General features: G+C 39.6%; 1 protein-coding gene across 1 annotated transcript in view; it reads left to right on the top strand.

Annotated features, from left to right (window-relative positions):
* Positions 1-23,648, top strand: part of SDK1 (sidekick cell adhesion molecule 1) — a 982,297-nt gene that overhangs the window by 544,251 nt on the left and 414,398 nt on the right. The window contains exon 5 of the mRNA XM_017533779.2: positions 3,841-3,974. Within this exon, the coding sequence (XP_017389268.1) occupies positions 3,841-3,974 (134 nt within the window). The remainder of the gene's footprint in view (positions 1-3,840; positions 3,975-23,648) is intronic.

The following is a 23,648-nucleotide window of genomic DNA, read 5'->3' as shown; positions in this document are numbered from 1 at the left end:
TGAATGTATTTCAAATCTAAAGGATTTTAAAGGAGTTACCATTTTCTTCTGTACATCCAGTCTGAGCTCATGGGACATGAAGAGTGTGTTCTGGTTCAGGTCTTCTCCACTCTGAGCAGGGAGTGGGGCTTCCAGTAGTTCTGATTAAATAGTAAAACAGTTATTTGGTTCTGCTCCAATGGTGATCAGGGTGCATGTATACTCTTACTCTTCCTTCCTGGTCTTCAGGCACCTATGTGGTATCCAGTGGGCTGTTTTCACCAACCATAAATCCTGTGCTTCTAGGATTATGACGTCAGTGTCATATCCCCGAAGGCAGCTGATCTGCTGTGACATGGGGAAAACCACACCCCTGGCCATGCAAGCATAGCAGCGAGCTTCCCAGTCGACACCCAGCAAAGTGACCTTCCCTCCCCCATGCCCAAGAGGTGGGTCTAGGTATTCACCTTAATGCTAGTGGTCAGAGACCCCCAGCTAGTTCCTCTCTGCCATGGGTTTCATCTTTTCTGAACTAGAGAACTATGTTTGTGCCTAGTTCCTCAGGAGAGTGTTGGAGAATCAAGTGAGGAATGGCCAGAAGCACCTAGCAAGTGCCCACTGGAAATTATCTTCCTTTACTGAACCACACAGGTATTTTGTTCATAAGTCTCAGCAATGAAGGACAACAGGTTGGTTGGTTTCTTGTGAAAACACTTCCCATGCTTATTGTTGGTACCTCAGGACGGGTTCTCTTGTTCTTCATGAATGCATCAGTCTTTTCTCCTGCACGCAGCTCATCTCACCCATATTGGACTCAGTTATTTTTTCCCCCTTCTCTTTACTACTATCCCATGGAATTAGAGGTCAAAATTATAAGGTTTCATTTTTAAACGTAGAAAGATGGGGGAAGACTAAGGAAGTAATTTGATATAAAGCCACATATACATTTGTTTCAATCAAGTTAAAGGAAAACCTCTCAGGCCAAATATAATTTTTCTATGAAGTCAATGTAAGTTTTAAATGTGTAATCTGGAGTTATATTATAATAAAGCCAAGTAATTCGTATTATGGGCAAAGTATCCAACTTTGTTACCATAATGCCTAGCATGCCCCTGTGTTCTTTTTGTTACCTTCTGATAGCAAAAGTGATATTTATTGTGAACAAATTGGAAAATATTTGGTTAAAATGTAGAATCAAAAGAAAATAGCTTATAATTGTACCATTCAGACTAACCACTGTTAACATTTTATGTGCACGCACATATGTAGAAACAGATATATAGGACCGATTTGCACTGCAGAGAACACATACTTAAAAAAACCCAAAAACGATGTTACTGCATGTGCTGTTGTGAATCTGTATCAGCATGTTTTGACTTCCAGTGATGGCAGCCCCAGCTTATCAAGATGAAACAGGAAGTATCTGACCTCATGAACTAGGAAGTCCGCAGACAGGAGAGGCTGTAGGAGGGTTGGTTCATTGGCTCTGTGAGGTCATGAAAGACTCACATGCTTTCCATTCTGTCTGTTTTGCTATCACCATGATCAGCTTCATGCAAAAGTCTTTCCTCTCATGGCCATAAAATCACCACCATGAACAAGTGGGGCAAAATCATCAAGACCCACACCTGATGCTCTCTCTTGTTGCATGGCTGGATTGCAGGGGAAAGGCATGGTTGCCATGACAAAATCAGGGCCACTGAGAAAGAAGACAGATGGGCCCATGTCGCCTGCTTTACTGCTTTTAAACATGGTTTTCTTCTTAAGGTTTACAGCAGTTATCAGAATTCAAAATTAAGATGAATGGCTTTAGATGTTTTATATTCCTTTGAAAAGTCATTCTCTTATAGAAATGCTCTGTTCAGAAAGATTTGAATAGGAACAAAGACTTGTTTTCTGGGAAATTAATCTTCATGTTCTCCAAAGATTTAGCATTTTCATGGTATCATTTTGGCAGTAGCAATTCTTCTTCATGAATTTTGACATACACCTGTATAGAAATTAAAAACTAAAAGAAAAAAGCTTAAAGATAGATGGAAACTTTAATATTTTTATCTTTATGTACTTTTTTGTTTTCAATACTCTTGAAATAATGCCATAAATAATATAGAAAATTCATGGACATTTTATAAGGATAATTCTGAGAAATAATAGGCATATTTGAAATTACTATGATAAAAATCAGATGTTAAATAAAAAGTTATATTCAGTTTTTAAATTGTACTATTAAATTTGTAACTTCATGTGTAGTAAATATTCATATTTAATTTTAGCTGCCAGTGTAACATATACTAAAATAAAATGGAAAAATTTCCATGGTTCTATAAAAGAATCTATAAAGGAGTCATAAATACTTATAATAAAACTCTTTTGAAATATTTTTATGGGACTAAAAATTGAAAACTTCCTAATAGGGAAGTTTTCATAAATGAGACATGAAGTAAGTTAGTCATAGAGACCTCAAACAGTAATATATCCTATGGGAACCCTGAATAAGCAATAGCTGCTTAAGATAATTTTATATAATGTATAAAAATCAAGAGTTTTTGAAAAAGCTCTGCAAAAGGTAGCAGGAAGAAAAAGGGTTATTATAATGCTAAAATTCCTCATGAGAAGTTACTCATTTTGCTTGCTTCTAATGTTACCAGAATAAAGATGTTAGATTATCTGAATCTGAGAGTGCTGTAATGATTCCCTATAGAGTAACACAACTGTGGTGGGTAACAAAACTCACTCTAGAGTCCCAAGATATTTCTCATGTTTGTGAAATAAGAGCTTAGACTAAATGATATTTTGGTGCTCAGAATGCATCTTACCTTCTGTGCCAAATTTACTAGCCAAGGAATAGTTTACTCACATTCATATTTTTTAAACAAATTTTACCTCCCTCATTCACCTCTTTAACTGGCAAAAAGAATACAGAATTATAGCATAAGTGAAGGATACCATAAGACATCCATTTCAAATCAAAGTTCTTTGGATGCATGGAAGTTGGATCTTTAATGTTTTTATTCTTTTAAAAAAATAGTATAATGAGAGTCTTTCTATGGTATGATTAGATGAGTATTAATCTGCATGTGAGAAGACCTAGTCCTCCTCTGGTATTAAGTTGCTGTGTTAGCTGGGACAAGCGACTTAACTTCTGTGAGCCTCAGTGGCTCAGAGAAAGGGTGGGTGCTTTAAACAAGTCTCAGAGTGTCCTTTCCCACTAGAATCAGGATGAATGAGAAGGTCTTGGAGACCATTTACTTGTCCTTTGCACTTCTAAGACATGGGGAGATAGTATAGGTGAAAACCACATGGCCTGGAGTTGATAATTATGGGAGAATTGAAGTTGAAGGGGGGCAGCACCATGCCCATTGACAACTTACCTTCTATGCACAAGCACAGACATCCATACACAAAGGCTCTGATGAAGCTCCCCTAAGGTGGAGAAAACCACAATAAATTCACTTGCCTTGGGTCAAGGTTGTGGTGGTCCAGCCTTCTAATTGAAGGGATTTCTTCTAGCTGATCATGTTATGCATACTCAGAGGAACTTCTGAGTTTTAATAAAGTCTGGATGTATGTGTTCCATAACATTGTCTTCTTCACAGTCAAGTGCTGGAATCAGGATGAATGAGAATCAGGATGAGTGGAGCACCAGTAGGCTGAGACACTAGGGCCGCAGTGTGCCAGCTGCATCAGAAGAGGCTCTCTCCGCAATTGTCGTGGTCTTAAAGTCAGCCTGTGTATTGTTTTTGCCCTTCCAGCTCTTCTTTTAAACTCTAGTCATTCCTTTAGAGTTGGCCTAATTAATTTTGTCTTACAAGTAAGTTCCCTGGAATAGCTTTGACACTGTCCTCCTCTTTTCTGAAACAGAGCCATCACGTTGGAGAATCAGCTGGTGATCCTTGCCACAACACCTAGTGACACTGGGGCATACTACGTGCAGGCTGTGAATGAGAAGAATGGAGAAAACAAGACAAGCCCATTCATTCATTTGAGCATAGCAAGTGAGTTTTGAAATACCAAATGGTAATTCTGAAAGCAATAAAATCTTGCTTTAATTAATAACCACTGTAATACATTTTATCTCTCTAGCATAATAGTTATGATTTAATATTGATCCAATGCCAATAGTTTGGAGAGCTTTAGGGCTGTTGTTTTCTTTGAAATGATATGCAGAAAAATGTGAATCTAACTTATACTTCTGAATGCCAGATATTATTTGTTTTGGGAATTTAAAGAAAGTATTTGCTTTTTATACACAGTCAATGCATATTGCTCCTAACAACAAAAAATCTTTCAATTTAAATGAATTGTATCCATGAACCTAAATTAGGACTAAATTAGGGACAGATTATATTCTTTTAATCTAAAAGACAATCCTTGAGAAATTCTACATATTAAGTTGTACCAAAGTTAGCAGTATTTAAGCATAATCGGTTGATCATTTTTTTCCACCTAATTTAACTAAAAGCCTGATTCTTGAAGAGAATGCACAAAAATCATGGGTATTTGTATATTTTATTTGAGGGGACATTAGTTTGAGCAAAATTAGTTTTACATGTTTGGCCTTTAAATTCTACCAGCAAGAGTTAATTGCTAAAGAAGGGAAAATCACCCAAAGCAAGAAGTCTGAATTAAACTAGATTCAGATATCCATATCAGAAGGCTTTTCGTCAAATGTTTGCAGCATGAAGCTTCATGGTATGAAATGAAATTGTCATGTGGTTGAGAAAATAGGGTTGAAACTAGTGATGGCAGATGGTAAATTTCAAAATATTATGATCATATCATATAAGAGTGAATTATATTGATTCGTTTGTATAGTAGTGGATTTCATCTTTTAAAAAGCATCTTAAAGGAATGATTTCCCCCTGCAAGTGGTTTGAAAAGTATGTGGGGCTGGGCATGGTAGCTCACGCCTGTAATCCCAGAAATTTGGAAGACTAAGGCAGTCGGATCACCTGAGGTCAGGAGTTCGAGACCAGCCTGGCCAATATGGGGAAACCCCATCTCTATGAAAAATACAAAATTAGCTGGGCATGGTGGCGGGTGTCTATAATCCCAGCTACTCAGGAGGCTGAGATAGGAGATTTGCTTGAACCCGGGAGGTGGAGGTTGTAGTGAGCCAAGATCACACCAGTGAAACTCCATCTCAAAAAAAAAGGAAGTACGTGGGATGGAGTGATAGCATTTGCCTCACATGGCCCTGGAGGGGTACAATTGCCTTAGGCCCAGTAGAATTTCCTGGGTGAATCTTCATAGCAAATTCTGGGTGCGGGCTTCTGTGGGAATTAACTGAGTGGGCTCTCACATGCCTACCTAATTGGTCCTAAGTGGCCATGATGTGCTGTCGTCCTGCCTTTAGCTCCTTAATTTAAAGAATTGAATCTTGCTCTCCAGAACGTAGTCTATGACAGATTTAGGATGAGTGGGGCCTTTGTGATGCCATGGAGAATTATGCACATGGATTAGGTTGGGGTTCACAAGACCCAGCGCATGCTGTACTGCGAGTGAAAGGACTGTCTGCATCAGGAATTTACAGTAGAAATAAGGATGATTTATTATGATGTTTCCAATGGTGATGATAAAGAATGGAAATTGTATTATCAAATACATTGTTGCTATTTTAATGATTCCAAACTTTACAAGTAGAGTCATTTATCCTGTTTTTCAAATACGATTTTGTACTCAATTGTAATGTAACTACCAGGATAATAATGGGCCAAAGAGGGTGAAATTCTGCATCAGAAACAAGGAAGTTGGCCTTCCTCTGTTAGAAGAGGGAAAAAAATGTTTCGACAACAATTGTGGTTAACATGACAAAGTTATAAAACAGTCCTTACCTAGTACTTGCCTACCTGCCTCCTCTGTAAGGGCCAGCAGAAAATAAAACGAATACAGTAAATTTGCAAACTGCCATACTAATGCAATACCATGGCTTTAGATAATTGGAATATGTAAATTTTTTTCAGTAATTTCAGTTTCTACCCTGACCAAAAAGTATATTGAAAGCTGCTCATAAATATTATAATTAACTGGCTTGCATTTTGTTCCTTTGTATGTATATTTTTAACTTTTCATTGGCACCAGGTAAAAATGTGTAAAAAGTGAGATATATGGACTTATTTTAAATCTTAGGAGAAAAACCTACATTTTGTTCCTTTATGAATTCTTTGCTTTTTATCAGGGCCAGGTAAAATGGGAGAAGTAAGGAGGTTGCAGAAACTGCCTTGTTTTAATTCTTAGGAGAACCTTCCTGTTGACATATTGGATTTAGCTAAATGTTAAATGGCAACCAATTATACTTTTTTTGTGTGTGTGCTAAAAGTTTTATTTTGAAAACCTCTAAAAGTCAGAAGTTCTGATTAATCTGTAGAAGCCCCCAGAATTGTTTAAATCGTGCTTCTTTCTGGAATGCAGTGAGTGGTCTAAGCAATGAACACTGCAGTTCAGGACCTGGCCGCCCTACTCCTGGTGAGACCGTGAAGTATTGAAGGATGTGACTCCTCACCAGATTTATTATGAAATTAGATATTCTCAAGACCTATTCATAGTGGTAGTAAGAGAGAGTGTGTTTTGCAGACTTAGACATCTTTTTCTTCTGATGTAGGCTTTTGTGGAAACACCAAACAAGATTGATGAAAAATTTTTAAAAACTTTCCAGCCAGCATTTCTGAAAAATCAGAAGGTATTACAGCCAATTATCATTTAACGAAGATAAATAACCCCATGGGGATGATCGGGTCCTGGTAATTAAATTCCTGGTGGATTGTGCTGTAATTAGTTTAAAATTGGAGTGTCATGCAGCCCCACCTCTTGTTTGCCGTTGTAGTAAGAATCCATTTCTTCCTCGAGGACAGCACTGTGTTGGAGGGGAGCAGCATCCAGGTCTGTCCCTGTCTCAAAACATCTAAATAAGTGATGCACTGTCACCCAGCTAACAGGAGGACATAATACATTTTCATCAACAACCTTGTACTTGAGAGTTCAAAAACATCTTCACCTTTTCAATTACTAAATACTGTTGCTACACTTGAAGCTTATGGGAAGCAAAAGATAAAGAGGTTTTAGATTTAAATAAATATTTTTTGAAAAAAAAGCATGACTGTTAGAAGTGAGATGCAGTCCCATAATGATACCGCCTGCTGTTTTGTGCATATTTAGTAGATGGCATTATTATCTCTTAACATATTTCCCCTTTTGCATGGTTAAGAAGATAAATTCCTGCATGTTCTGTACTGATATTCCTGTAGGGAAGGAGAGGACTTCTCTGAACTCTCCACCCCGCTTCCCTGGTGAGAGCTTGCTGCCATCCCAGGGGTGGATCCACTTTGAAGTTTTAATGTGATGTGAAGCCAGCAGATGTTAAGGACATAGGTGGGACTGTTGAAGCGTCCTACATGAATTTTTCATAGCCAGCTCCCACAGCTCAGGTGCACACCAGAAAAAGAAGGGGCTGGGCATGGCTCAGAATAGACGCTTCTGTTCTGAGGTCAGACCCAGGCAAGCTTTATGAACCTGTCAACCTATTTTTGGCTTTTGCTTTGAAGATTTTACATTGCGTTAACCTTTGTGGAATAGAACTTCTGAACCAAATTAATATGTGAATAGGAGTTTCTTCCTTTAAAAAAAAAAAAAGCATAGAGTTAGGAGATGAGACGAATTCTATACAGTGATGAATCAATCATTGTTTAAATGCCATTGTACATACCTTAGACACATCATCAGTTCTGATCCAATATTCAAAATGTCCAGTGTAATGAGATTCTCTACTAGGGATGAAGCTTGGATTAAAAAAGGAATGATTTCCTCTCTCCTTCCTGTTTTTTTCCCCTCTTTCATCTTAATGTCTCCTCTTCAAACATTTGCAAATAGGATATCATTTCAGCTGATCCTCCTTCAGGCTGACAAACCCTTGCTTTTAATTCTGAAGACCACTTAACATTTTTTTGTCCTCTATAATGCTAATTTAACTGCAGACCTCATATAGGTTTAGTAGTTGAAAGTGGATTCCTGAGAATCATGTCTATGAACAGTCATTTGAAAGGACTGCCTTGTAAAACATGGCTTTTGTGTTCCCCGGACAAAACTCTCTCCTATTTTCCTTGTACCTTTAACATTAAAGGCAGAAGCCTTCCAGATGGACTTTAACATGTCTTGGGTTCCTAAAACAATAAGAACTGTTTGAAATATTACTAAAAATCAGCCTGGGGCCTAGCCTCACATCACAAATGAGCAAGTTAGAACCAATCATAGCTTTATAGGTTGTATGATATTTTACTGCCAGAATTTTTAGAAACATAAAGAAATGTGTATTTTATAGTAAAATCATGAGTTTAATTATTTAGCCATGCATTGAACCTGCTGTACAGAGTGAAGAGTGAGGCATACTCTGGCCCTGGGCCTCCTGAGCTTGGTGTTAGACAGAACTAAGTCTAGGCCATGGTCCCTAACACTTTTCTGTAAACACACCATCAAGAAATAAGCCTTCAGCATTTCCATGTTATATGTACATTTTTGGTGCTGCAAAAGAAGTAGCACTTGAATATAAATTTCCTCAGCAAGGCAAGGGTACGTTTCACAGATGGAGCAATGGTGAGCACAAACCTGGACAAGGGAGGGGAAGGGGTTCTTATTCCTGATGTAAGTAGCCCCTGCTGCTGTGTTGTTCCCCTGTTGACTAGGGTTAGACTGCAGAGGCTAAGCTAATTCCAATTGGCTATTTTAAAGAGAGCAGGGATAAGATCCAGAGTGGTGGGGTGGGTAGTTTGGCAGGAATGATGGTTAGGAACAGGTCAAAGCTGGTGACCAGGGGAAAAGATGTAAACTACTGATTAGAACTGGTGGGAAAGTTGTTTACCGAAACTAGAGGCAAGGGGGCGCAGAGAACCAGGAAGTTAAACCTTAAAATGGAGAATTAAAGAATGAGAGAGCTGAACATACTGACGTACTGATTCTTTGAAAAGAAACTTGGAATTCACTATATCTAACATCCCTTATGCATGAACACCTAGTTACTTATCAATTCTAAGCATTAACCATCAGACAGAAGAGACAAAGGGAATCAGCAGTGCTAATCATGAAAGTTTCCTTCCATCTTTACTTGATGCCTCATGGTGCAATATGCACTTCATGAACGGAAATCCATATTGTACTTGATTTTCTTGATATAATTTAGTTTTTTGGAAAACTTCTTATGACATCTGGTTACAGAGAATTGTTTTTCCTGGCGATATGTCTTCTAACAACACAAGTGTCCCCGCTGCCGTTTGTTGTCATCTGATGTTACTGGTGTTGTGAGTGACTCAGGTCTGTGGTTTCTTCCTAGGAATGCCTTTGTCTTCAGTTGTCCACTTTGTGAGAGTCAGTTTAGATAAAACTAAACACACAAGGACATAAATCCACCATTCTAGGCAAAGGTGAACCATAGGGCATGCACAGCCTGTTAACTTCTCTGACAATGAGAATTTTCAGACCTCTCCTTGGGATAGCTTGTGTACAGAGTGTCATAGGGGGCCATCCAACTAACAGACTCAACCTGCATAAAAAACAGCATTTAAACTTGTCTCTTTCTTGTGCTTTTGGTGAAAAAACATAAGTGAAAACACCAGGTCTAATTGTTTCTGAGCCCCAACGGATGGATTGGGGAATGAGTTTTAGAAGAGGAATGTAGCTGGTGACTGCCAGCAAGACTTCAGTAACCACAGCAAAGACATCATTCTCTCCCCACCCAACAAGGCAAAACTGGGTCGTTTCTATTACCCACTCATGCCTCCTTCACCTTATTCCCATCTCTTCTCATCCCAAGGTGTCTTCTTTTCCCCTGTGAGATTTATTTCTACCTGATTTCACTGTTGCTAAATCTTAGGAAATCAGGTTAAGCTATGATCATTTGCCCTCAACGTTTGAACAAACTTGGGGTAGCCCAATAGCCCCGGTTTCCCAAAGCAGTAACCACTGGTCTATGAGTATCACCCAGGATACATACAGATTTCCAAGGCATAGGCAGGCATGTAAAATTTCCAGGGAACCTCTTTTCAGTCCTTTCATATTCACATTCTAAAACTGGATCTGCGGATGCCTGAGGTCAAATTTTGCTTTTCACAACTGCTCATTTCTTTCTGAATAAGATGGAAGGTTCATTTCTTACACATCCTGAATCTTTAACATGGGCAATTATCTGAGGATATAAATGCCCAGGTGCCAAACAAAGGGAGAATTCTAAACATCAGTGGCAGAATTGAGAAAGTGAAAGACTCTAATAATTGGGAAATAAATCATTTTGTAAATCAGGTGTTTTCAATCTTTTGCTGTCTGCAAAATGAGGTAGGTCCTATGTGTGTTGTCAGCTGACACTTCATTACAAATAACATAATCATTGCTAACTGTAACACAGTCCACATGTTCTTAGGACAGGAAGAGATTTCTAGCACCTTTGCAGGTGGGGGGCCATGTGAGTGGGATAAAGTATCGCTTTCAGGCCATGTGTTTAAAAGCCAGAGTGTTACCTTCATGATCTCCCTTCCCCTTTGGGACAACCATGGCCAGGCCACATATTGAACCACAAGATGGAAGCTGTCTGGATATTTTAATCAGTATGTGGGAAGAATAGCCCAGGAGGGCCACCCAAGCAGAACTGGACTCATTATGAGTAAGAAACAAACCTTTGTATGGTTGGCACTGAGATTTCAGGGTTTGTTATTAGAACAAAACATGTCTGTCCTAACTAATAAATCACTGTATGACAGTAGGGCACATTGGCTCATGTTTGTAATCCCAGAACTTTGGGAGGCCAAGGTGGACGGATCACCTGAGGTCAGGAGTTCGAGACCAGCCTAACCAATGTGGTGTAACCCCATCTCTACTAGGAATACAAAAATGAGCCAGGCATAGTAGCAGGCGCCTGTAATCCCAGCTACTTGGGAGGCTGAGGCAGGAGAATCACTTAAACGTGGGAGGTGAAGGCTGTAGTGAGCCACTGCATTCCAGCCCAGGCAATGTATCAAGACTCTGTCTCAAAAAAATAATAATAATAAAATAAATATATGAATAAATTACTATATGACTTTTGGTATATAACTTAAAAAGAATGTAAAGAATTGAGAGATACTCTAACAAAATTTCTTTCATTTTTGTCTGTTGCTTTATATGAACAACACTTTATCGATGAAGAAGAAAAGATTAGAATTAAACTTTACTCTCTGTGTCATTGAGAGATGCATTTCTAGTTTTTTAAAATATAAAAACCTATTCATCAAAATTTGTAATGGTTAAAAAAATTGTTTTAAGAAATTTTCTTTTTTTTTAGACAGAGTTTCACTCTGTCACACAGACAGGAGTGCAGTGGTGAGATCATGGCTTGCTGCAGCCTCAAACTCCTGGCCTCACGCAGTCTTCCTGCCTCAGCCTCTTGAGTAGCTGAGACTACAGCTATGAACCATCATGCCTTGCTAATTTTTTTTTTTTTTTTTAGACAGAGTCTTGCTCTGTTGCCCAGGCTGGAGTGCAGTGGCACAATCTCGGCTCACTGCAGCCTTCACCTCCCAGGTTCAAGCAATTCTCCTGCCTCAGCCTCCCAAGTAGCTGGGACCATAGGCTCCCACCACCACACCCAGCTAATTTTTGTATTTTTAAAATAGAGACAGGGTTTCACCATGTTGGCCAGGCTGGTCTCAAACTCCTGACCTTGTAATCCACCTGCCTTGGCCTCCCAAAGTGCTGTGAGTACAGGCGTCAGCTACCACCCCCAACCCTAGCAAATTTTTTAATTTTTTTTTTAAAACAGAGTCTGGCTGTGTTATCCAGGCTGGTCTCAAATTCTGGCCTTAAATAATCCTCCCCCCTTGGCCTTCTAAAGCACTGGGATTATAGGTGTGAGCTACTGAGCCCTACCAAAATTTAAATTTATATACATATTTTTTCAGAAGCTATAAGGTAATTAATAAAATACTTTGACTCAATAAATGTAGTGAATAAAGGATACAATTCTGTGGGGGTGTAAGATGGAAATACAAAGAAGAAAGAAAAGGAATGTTATAAAATTTCTTCCTATTAAAACTTTGAGCTTGTTCATGTGTTTTTTAAATGGGTGATACTGTGTATCAAATCTTTAGACCTGCTTATCAAATATTTAGATTCTTTGAATACATATAAATGTGTTGCAGTAGTTTTATTAAAATATACTGAAATATTAAACATTAGAATATACTAGAAATTCTTTTCTGTCCTTCAAATTTATTATGTAAAATAATAAAATAATGAAAAATTATAAATATATTTTTATAATTTTTCATTTTATAATTTTCATTATTTTCATAATGAAAAATAACTAAAATAATGACAAATTTTAGATGTCAAGATGTGGGAAAGATACACAGTTTTACAAAATTCTTTTAGGTGATCTAGGAACAACAACTGTTTCAAGCTATATGCAGATCTGATAATAATTTATAAATAAGAGTACTGTTGATGATCCTCCAAGGACAGACATAGATAGAAGGCCCTAACATTTCTTGAGACCTGAGATGTTGTCACATATATTTTCCTTTTTTTGAGACGGAGTTTTGCTCTTGTTAACCAGGCTGGAGTGCAATGGCACGATCTCGGCTCACCGCAACCTCCGCCTCCTGGGTTCAAACAATTCTCTTGCCTCAGCCTTCCGAGTAGCTGGGACTACAGGCGTGCGCCACCGTGCCCAGCTAATTTTTTTTTGCATTTTTAGTAGAGATGGGGTTTCACCATGTTGACCAGGATGGTCTCTCTCTCTTGACCTCGTGATCCACCTGCCTCGGCCTCCCAAAGTGCTGGGATTATGGGCGTGAGCCACCGCCGCCGGCCATATTTTCCTTTTTAAATTCCATGACAGCCCTGTGGGTTAACAATCAACTCTGTTTCACAGCTGAAGACACTGAGGCTTTAGGAGGTGAGGTTATTGACCTCAAGAATAGTTAATGGGAAGTTGAGGATTCAAGCCAAAGTTTATTTGTCCCCTTCCCAAAACCCTTGTTTCTCCTATAAAAGCAGAACAGCATATACCATGGTGGCTGGGTGTGCCCGTAGTATCCAAATGTGTCCAAGAGAGAGAAGCCCAAGGAGAAGGCAAAACTTGGAGGGAGGTGGCTGTCCAGCAGGGAAGCTCTCTGCAAAGAGCTCTGTGCATGCAGACCTCAGAGGAGCCTGGTTCTGATTTAAAAAAAAGGAGGCCTTCTGTTCTGATACCAAAACCACTCCCAATAAACATTCAATCCAAGGAATAGCAGTATGCTGTGGCCCAGCAGTTTTGAGGCTGGCCCCCTCTTGCAACCCTAGTGAGGCACGATTGGGTGGACAGCACACAGGTTTGGCTTAAGGGTGCAGTGAGAGATGCCCTGGAGTCAGTGCTTATGAATGGAGCATCATAACAATGTCACAATTTCTCATAACAAAGCGGTTGTTTTGTTATCAGTAATGCATTAGGCAGCACATAGGATATAAAGTAAGACATGATCTGTCCCGGTGGATTTATAAGACTGATGTGCGTGATTACACTCCCTAATTCCCAGATACTGATATCAAACTGTGGTGACAGATTTAGCAGTGAGTAAACTTTACCCACGGAGTAAGGCAGCACTTGGAGAATTGAATAACCAAGCAGAACTGACCAGTTGGATTCAGTAGAGGGACCATGAGTATTCATTTACTTCTCCCAATTATGCTGTGATTATTGAAAGACAAAAATTATCATTCAGTAGTGATTTGCCTAACCAGATTTTTTACAAACTCCTCTGTATAACTCAGCATTAGTAATTCCTCCAATCTACCTTCCCTCTGTCCCCTTGTTAAAAGTCTCAATTTAAATTATTATATTCAGATATTTAAGCATAAGAGTTCTTTAATTTTGGCAGTTTGGGGGCTAGAACTTAAAGTAACTCCTTTTTTGTTTATTTATTTTTTTTGAGGCAGGGTCTCTTTCTGTTGCCCAGGCTGCAGTTCAATGACACAATCATGGCTCACTACAGTCTCAACTTTCTGGGCTCAAGTGATTCCTCCCACCCCAGCCTCCCTAGTAGCTGGGACTACAGGTGTGCACCACCACACTTGGCTAATTTTTAAAAATTTTTTGTGGAGACAGGATCTCCCCATGTTGCCCATGCTGGTCTTGAACTCTGGGGCTCAAGAGATCCTCCTTTCTCAGCCTACTAAAGTGCTGGGATTATAGGAGTGAGCCATTGCGCCTGGCCTAGTAATTTTTACCTTTGACTTTGGGACCTAATTTCTTAGACTTAGCCAGCAGCCAGTACCTGATTTCAGTTTATAGGGAATTGATGATAATTTCCTTGTAGAGTCATAGTATGTAAATATGACATTTCCAAGTATGTAATATATTGAGAGTGACCCAAGATTATAACTTATGAGTTTTCTTTCTAGCTCTGATCACGGTAGATATTACAGTCATTGAAGTTGTCTACTCTCCTTGTCATTGTAATTAATATGAAAGACAAGGAGTTTTTGGAGGGCATAAACAAGGGGGATGGAAAATTGAATTTTTTCTGCAGTCATTGTACAGTCTCTAACAACATCCATTACACAGCTTGTCTGCAGAAATCCTAGGCAAAGTAATCATTATTGGCTAAGATAAGACCACGCAGAACAAGTTGCTACCTATAAATGTAGTTTTCTTAGAAAAACTGTGTTTACGCAGTAGTTGAATATAGCGATGATTCTGGTGAATTTCCTAGGGTTCAGTTATTTTAGTTACTTTCTAGACTAAATGGTTCTACTCGTACCTTCTCAGTACGATTTTTTCTTTTACGAATGAGCTCAGTCTTCTGAAACTGCTAATTAAGAAACACCTGTTTAATTTCTCTTCCTTCAGAATCTTTAAGGTTTTCAAAATCCAGATTGTGTGAGTTGCTAAGCTAAATTGCCTTTTCATATCTCCTCTTTCAGAAAAATGAGAATATATTATTTTCTGATTCAGAGGGAACATCTAGAGTAGAACCCATCTCTTAAATAATAAAATGGTATTTATGCTGAGGGTAGGCTGAATAATTCATGGGTTAACTAAAATTTCCAGCTTTAAAGACAGAAAGATGTGATTTGGTCCAAAGCATAATGAAGGCTTATTGTAGTACTAGTAACAACAGCTGTTCATTGGATGTCTACGTATGCCCAGTATGTAAATATTATATCTCATTTAAAAAAACCAATCAGCCAGGCATGTTGGCTCATGCCCAGTGCTCCGGGAAGCTGAGGCAGGAGCATCGCTTGAGCCCAGGAGTTCAAGGCCAATCTGGGCAACACAGGGAGACTCTGTCTTTACCTATATATATATGCCAGGTGTGGTGGTGCATATCTGTGTTCCCAGCTGCTCAGAAGGCTGAGGTAGGAGGATCACTTGAGCCAGGGAGGTCAAGGCTACAGTGAGCTTAGATCGCACCACTGTACTCCAGCCTGCGCAACAGAGCAAGACCCTGTCTCTTAAAAATACTAATATAATAATCATAATAACCACCATTTAAACACCATTTTTTAACAAACAAGAAGCCATAAGGTCAGTATTATCCCCATTTTGCAGATGAGGCAACAAATTATTTCCATAATCTTATGCAGTTGATTACATGGGTTTGTTTTGAATCCAGGTTTGTCTTTTCCCCAAGGAGACTTTCACCATTTTACTTACTGAGATTACTTATATTGTAGAATGGTTTTTGATTTTTAAAATCATGTAATTTCTTAATCTGGCTGCCACTGTTGTGAATATAACCTAACGATTGGTCACCTTTTGATAACAGTTCTGTTCCATCTTTACCACTTAGTCATAATGTTTTATTACTATTCATTGTAAATGATGTTCTTTTGGCTCTTATAGAAGGCAATTACAGAAGGTAATTAAAATTGTAGATCTTTACAATGTGTTTGAGAATATTAAATCAAGCCTGGAGAAAATCAGGTAGAGTGTCTGTTAAAGTGAAAGGCCACTTAATAATGCTGAAGGCCATTACCAAATCCAAAGTGCTGTATTCCCCACTTTTCCAAGAACACTTTGTGTCTGAGATGTAAAGAAATGGAATTTATATCAGAAATAATAGATACCAGAAATTTATCTGAAGATGTAGATTCTTTCTGTATGGGTTCTAATTAGTGAGTTCTTAGCAATAGTCTCTCCCTGTGATTCTTTGTTATTTCAGGTGATTATCCTGCCTGCACCCCTTCGCCTTTTATGATCTTGAAGAATATGCTCTTTAGCACAAAATTAGTTCCTTCAAGTCTAGTATATCTCTATGTTTGGCTGAGAGGGTCTGAGGATGATCTAAGAAACCCTGTGACCTCTGCTTGTCAGTGTAAACTGTTATCTTGCCGAGGAATAATCAGCTAGCAAGTGCAGCTTTTTGAGGTGGACACTGAAGATATTATTTTGTGTAGTTTTACAGAATCATAAAAATGCGAGCTGGGAATTGCCTAGCTCACCTTGGTATTAGGCCTGCATGACCATCTAGGAAGTCGGAAAGCTGTAATGGTTCTGCGATTTTTTTCTAGGGAGCAAGATACAAACATCAAAACTGGAAGTGCAAAACTCTAGAGAAAATCGTGAAAGAATGAAGGCTTTTCCATTTTAGTTCTCAACTTGAATTTAAAGAGTAGGAGTCAGAGTTGACATAAGTCAGTAATGGCGGACATTTGGCTGGTCCCATGAGGTTGTTTGCTGTTTCGCTGATGATGTATTTTGTTGAAGTGTGTCTCATCTGCTATTAAAGACTGTGTCTGGTATTAAATGCCCTTCACTTTCCTTGAAAGATTGTTGCACACTCTCTTTCCCCAACAGGATGTCACTCTTGGTTTTATTAATTCAGACAGGGTTGAATTTCACAAAGGTTTGCTTCCATTTGGGAAAATTTTCAGCACAAATGTACTTCAGAATTCAAGCTTATTCCTTTCTAATCCTTAAAACGTTGGGAAGCATCCTCATCAGTCAGAACGACGTAGGAGTGGAAACCATGTGCGTATGTTGCCCTTTGGTTATTGGCTCATTTCAGAAAACTTAAGTAGTTTCATACTTCCTTAGTCTACTCAAGAAAATGTCACTTCTCTTAAATTGAGAAAATGGCAAGTGCAAAAATGGTACCATCACATTTGAAAATGTATGAAACGGATAGGCAGTATTTTGAGCCTTTTGTTTCTTTGTTCATTTTAGTTATAGTATTTGTAAAAACCATGACAAAAAGCATGTTCTTGATGAAAATCTAGGAAGCAGTTCTACTTACTTGAACCCTAGCCTGGCATTAGATTACCTGGATCCTATCCACCTCTGCAGTTTGCACTTGAAGGACAGATGTTAAGCCATGTTGCCCCCAAGGGCCTCCATGCTGATTAGCTAGTGACCCTGCCATGTTAGTCACTAAATATTTTGAATATCATCTCATCCTGGAAGGATACTCAGGGATGCATAAAAGAGTAAACTTATTATCATAGAGGGAAACAGCTGGCATATTGACATCAGCCTATACCATTTTCAGTATCTATATAGAAGAATCAAGGGAAGGGTTGAATATGATTTTCTTTGGCTTTTAGAGTCTCTGTCTCACTTCTGTCTCTCAGTATATGATTCCCCGCTACTCCCTGCCCATTAAACACTCAGACTTCAGTTGTGGTATTTCACTCAGAAAACGCTGAGCATCTGATACTTATCAGACATTACACTTAATGCCAAGGAAACTTGGTGAACACGACACGTGGTTTCTGCCTTCTCTGAGCTCACTTTGGCCAGGAGAGGCTGGCACACCAACAGACAATAAGAACACAGTATGTTAAATGCCAGATGAGAGGGAGTTACTAGAAGCAGCTCCGGAAGTACAGGCAAGGGAGCAATTAATTCTGCTTCCGAGGCTGGAATAGCTGTGTTAGCAGAACTCTAAAAATCTTTTCTTTCACTTATGGAGAGATGCACCACCAGTGAGATGATTAGGAAAAGGGGATTTGGAGTAGAACAGTGCTTTCTATGACTGGGAACTGCCATAACCACCATCCTTTAGTTTGCTCCCTTGTTTTAAATATCAGTGTCCCCCAGCAAGACTCTGCATTTAATACAACCCAGTCCTTAGTTGTGTTGTCTTCATCTCCCATAAGTTCTGTGAGGATAAGGATTTTTGCATATTTCCATAAGCAACGGGAAGAGTGCATGATGAATACTAAGGGCTCAGTAAATACTTGTCCAGTGGGTGCATGAAAGCCTGTGCAGCGAGACCTTTTTACCCACCATTTCCTGGTCCCCTTCCCATCCCTGGCATCTGAGGATTCCTGCTCATCAGCTTGTTCTTCCTGTAGCTCCTTTTCTTTTGGTGTTTATTGTTCCTTTTGGCCCTTCTAATCCCAAGATGTGAGGATTCTCCATCCTTTAGTCCTTCAGTGCAATGTTTTGCTTTGTCTTTGTGACTCTTATTTTTCTTCTTGGAGTTCGCATTCACTGTTGTGACTTCACACGTCACAGTCAGTCAAATGTTATCTCCAGGCCTGAATGCCAGCCTGGGCCTTCAATCTTTGGTAAGGAGAAAGTAGGACAAATGACATCAAGGTCACCCTGATTCTAAAATTTGATACTTCTGATGTGTGAACTTCTCTGTCTGACTTAGTAAGGTGACCAAAGATGGAAGGCTTGTCCACATGCATTTCCTCCATTATTGACTCACATTTCTTCTGTTTTATGACTTTATTTGACCTGCCGGTTGTGGGCATCGCTCTTTGTCTCAGTCTTACTCATCAAATTAATTATGCTGCTTCTGGATACGGTGGCTAAACCTTGCCCTGTTGAACCTACTATCTGGGACACTGTGCCCTGAGATGGGATTTTCTATGTTGCTAGACATTTTCACTAGGAAATTAAATTAACCTGCCTCCATATACTTTCTATCCCTCAGCTGTTTTCTCTTCTAAGTTCCCTAGAAAGTTCTCTCACCCACGTTCTATGTTTTCAGCTCTTACCTATCCTGAACTCTTAGCTTAAGTCCCACTTCTGGAAGAATATTTGTTTCTCTGTCCTTCTGTTCATTTAGAAATGCATTAATTAATTCATTGACTCAAGATGTATTTACTGAGTGTTCACTAAGTATCATGGGCATTGAGGATATTGTGACTGAGGCAGACTGGTTTCTACTATGAGAGCTTTTGTTGGTGGAAGCAAAAGACAAACAAGTACTTTCAATACGGTTTGGGATGTTCTAAGTCAGAGAATAGTAATTTTCCTGCACATCCTGAGTTTCTGCCATTTACATTTTCAAACCTTTGCCTGTCGTAAAAACAGGGTTGGTAAAGACAAGGTAAGGTCAAGACATACAAGATTGTAGGCTGAAGAAATGCTACCTTGGAAAGATTCTTCACAATAGTTCTTATTTATATGAGTATTGGTATAGGCTTATATAGAGAAAATATGGGAGATTTCTCAGAGATGGACTGTGTTATAAATAGAACAAATCAGTAAAATTACAGCCTTCAAGCCACAGGCCTCATTAGTCTCATGAGCAGAGTCCTTTGTGGGCAAACTGAGTGAGCCACGTGGAATAACACTACTGTCCATGTTTTGCAAGCTCAACATGTCAGACTGTAGTGTTAAAAATGAGTTGCTTTAAATGAGCTATAAATATTAGTTCTGCATCTCCAAGACATTCAATATGCAATTGTGAATATTGATATCCTTATAACTTATGTATGTCACATATATAACTTATACATATATATATGTATAAGTTATATATGTGAAATATATATATAAGTTTTATATATATATATATATATATAACTTCAGTGTATGAGTGAGTAAAAAGTACTGCATTAGTCAGCTTGGGTTGCCATACAAGACATTCATTAATTCATTGACTCAAGACGTCTTTACTGAGTGTTCACTAAGCATCATGGGCATTGAGGATATCATGATTGAGGCAGACTGGTTTCTACTATCAGAGCTTTTGTTGGTGGAAGCAAAAGACAAGCACTTTCAATATGGTTTGGGACGTTCTAAGTCAGGGAACATATAGAAGCAAAAGGCTAAGATTCAGAAACATCTCTTTCCAAGTGGGACATTGTCTAACACAAGCACCCAGCTTAAGAACAAAGAAGCAATCTGTCATCCAAAAACATCTGCCCCTCATGTTGCTTTCAATATGCAATAACTTAAAATTTCACAAGGAGTATTTTCCCAAAACAAAGAACAGGGCCCTCCACAGGAAAACTCAAGTCTCTTCTTTAGGAGACTGGGCTGCTTAAACAACAGACATTGATTTTCTCACAGTTCTGGAAACTGGAAGTCCAAGATGAAACCAGCTTTGCCAGCCAGGTTGGTTTCTCAATGGGGCTTCCCTTCCTGGCTGTCAGAGAGCCACCTTTCTGCTGGTCCTCACATGGCCTTTCTGTGCATTGGAGTTTCAGGAAAGGGAGCATTAGAGAGCTCTGTTGTCTTTTCCATTTCTTCTTCTTTTTTTTTTTTTTTTTTTTTTTTTTTTTTTTTTTTGAGACGGAGTTTCACTCATGTTACCCAGGCTGGAGTGCAATGGCGCGATCTCGGCTCACTGCAACCTCCGCCTCCTGGGTTCAGGCAATTCTCCTGCCTCAGCCTCCTGAGTAGCTGGGATTACAGGCATGCACCACCATGCCCAGCTAATTTTTTGTATTTTTAGTAGAGACAGGGTTTCACCATGTTGACCGGGATGGTCTCGATCTCTTGACCTCGTGATCCACCCGCCTTGGCCTCCCAAAGTGCTGGGATTACAGGCGTGAGCCACCGTGCCCGGCTCTTACATTTCTTATAAGGACCCCTGTCCTATTGGATTAGAGATTCCCATATGATCTCATTTAACCTTAGTCACTTCCTTAAAGGTCCTGTCTCCAAATACAGTCACATTACACATTAGGGCTTCAACATATTACTTTTTTTACAACTCAGTCCATAACAACTACACATTTCCTGTTCCTATTGCATTTTCTTTCCTAAGGTACAATATTTCTCTAGATCAGAAGTCCTGACTGGACAGTTGTGGTCTGGATTTGCTGCTTGTGTTTTATTTAGCCCACACAATACCTTAAAAATACATGAGCCAATATATAACAGCTGGGAGAAAATTTTCCAGCTTCTCTTAAAATGTCTGACCATGCTAGGACCCCTTTCCCAGTTTAAACAATCTGTGCCTTCTCCTCCTAATGAAGAAACTTGAGTTTTCCTGTGGAGGACTGTATTCTTTGTTTTGGGAAAATACTCATTGTGGAATTTTAAGTTATTGCATATTGAAAGCAACATGAGGGGCAGATGTTTTTGGATGACAGGTTGCCTCTTTGTTGAGGTAAGTTTGTGTTAGAAGACTTCCCATTTGGAGAGAAATGTTTCTGTATCTGAGCCTGTTGCTTCTACATTAGCTGACTCTGGAAGCATTTGAGGTGTGACCCATGATCCAATATTAGTTTCTGTGATGATGGAAATGTTCTCTATTATTACATGGAGCTATTGAATACTTGAAATGTTACTATTGTGACTGAGGAAGTGAATTTATAATTTCAACTATTTTTAATTTTAGTAACCTTATGTGGCTGGATGCTACCATGTTGAGCAGGACAGTTTTATAAAAATGCATAGCACTTTGCATACAAAAGGGATTTCCAGTGAAACTGCCCACATGACCCATCATTGAGCTTTATTTGCTCCTTGTATGATCCAGGAGTGATCTAGGAGTGGTAAGAGCTTGTCCTGACTGGCAAGACTTGGACTCCCAGGTCCCCTTGAGAGCCCTTGCTCATATGAGCAGGATACTTACCTCTATTTTATATACTGAAGATCTGTGCCTGGAGAGCCCTGTATGCTGGGAGACACTCCCTTAACAAGTATAGCCAGTTAGTCAGTTTGCTGGCCTGTTGCATTGCACATATTTGTGGTCTATAGTTGTCTGTATTAATGGTACCCCAAAGAAATGGTTGGTACATAGCCTGCATGGCTGTACACAGCAATCTGATTAATTCATTTATTAGTTATTATGAGATATCTCTTGTACAGCAGGCCCAGTGCTAGGCATGGAAGTTAGGGAAGTCAAGGGTGAGATGGTAATCTAAATTGGTGAGTAAAGCCAAAAGTGTCTGAGCCATGGTTGAGAGAAGCACAGCTTGCTCTGGAAAACCCAGACGCGTTAAGTGGGAATTGGAAGGTTTCCCCTGAGAGATGATATTTAACTGAGACCTAAAGTTTGAGTAAGAGGCATTCAGCTGAGGCTTTGGGAAGAGGCATCCTGGCAAAGGAGACTGCAAGGCTAGAGTCAGCAGGTGCCTCTCTGTTCACAGATTTGCAGCTCGTCCGCTGCTGTAGATAGGAACAAAGCACTGCCTAGCAGAGGGCTCAAACAGAACTGTCTGCAACAGCCTCTAGAAGCTGGGGATTCCACATACACACGGATGGTCTGTGTTGCCAGCCCCCAGCCCTGAACACAGCGATCTGTGGGAGCTGATGGGATGCTGCTACCGGGGCATCATCTCATCCTGCTTGGGTCTCAGCAGTTCCAAGCTGTGTCCCTCACCAGGAGACCATGCATTGGTTGTTGATCAAAATGTTTGCACTCTTGTCTTTCTTGTAATAGGGAAACCTTTTGCTATAACCAAGTCTCTATCAAAAACAGGGAAATATAAGTTAGACAAAGGAGGAGAGTGTCTTTCACTGCCCCATCAAGTTATTAATGGTACCTATCTGCTTAGGCCCTGCAGGCATTAGTTTGGGCAGAGGCATGTCATGTCTGCTCCCCACTAATAGATGGTGTTAATCTAGAATAGGGATCTTCACATCAGGGCTCACTGACTCCAGGGGATAGTCAGTGGTGAATGGTTTTTAGGGAATCCACATCCTCAATTTTCCTGTGTACTCCTTCCCCACGCAGATCTGCCTGAGAATGCGCCTGTGGTCTTCCCTCCCCGCTCTCCTTTCATGCTTACTTTTCTCCCTCCTTCCAAAGGAAAGGCATTCCTCCCAGCAAACCCTCCTCTTCCTTGATGCATTGTTCTGGCATGTAGAACCCTCTGCTTTCCAGATAAAGGAGAACTTCAAGTATTAGGGTCAGTATTGAGAAAGTGGATGGCTTTAATAAGTGGGTAAGAAGTCCCCTTGCAAGCCAGATAGCTTACAATTCTTGGTTTTCAACAGAATTGAAGGAGAACCCAATCACGTTGTCAGCCAATAGATCATTAAAAATACTGTTTGATGATAAATCACTATGTGACTGTGGGCATAACAACCAGAGTGCTGTCAAGGAATTGGGTGAAATTGTTATAACAAAATTCCTTCCTTCCCATCTATTTATTTATGAAAATAAGTTTTCTCAGCATATACATTTATAAAAACAAAAAATTAGAAATAAAATTGATGCTGAACACTTTTTCATTTTACCTAGAAGTAATATCCATCTCTGGATACATGAACTAATTTTAAAAAGAACATTCCCGATCTCTTGACCTCGTGATCCGCCCGCCTCGGACCATCCTGGTCAACGTGGTGAAACCCCGTCTCTACTAAAAATACAAAAAAAAAATTAGCTGGGCATGGTGGTGCGTGCCTGTAATCCCAGGTACTCAGGAGGCTGAGGCAGGAGAATTGCCTGAACCCGGGAGGCGGAGGTTGCGGTGAGCCGAGATCGCGCCATTGCACTCCAGCCTGGGTAACAAGAGCGAAACTCCGTCTCAAA

The sequence above is a fragment of the Cebus imitator genome, unplaced genomic scaffold (genome assembly GCF_001604975.1).
Source record: "Cebus imitator isolate Cc_AM_T3 unplaced genomic scaffold, Cebus_imitator-1.0 Scaffold82, whole genome shotgun sequence".
In the NCBI taxonomy this organism is placed as follows: domain Eukaryota; kingdom Metazoa; phylum Chordata; class Mammalia; order Primates; family Cebidae; genus Cebus; species Cebus imitator.
Note: the sequence above shows the minus strand (reverse complement) of the source record. Positions and strands in the feature narration are given on the sequence as shown.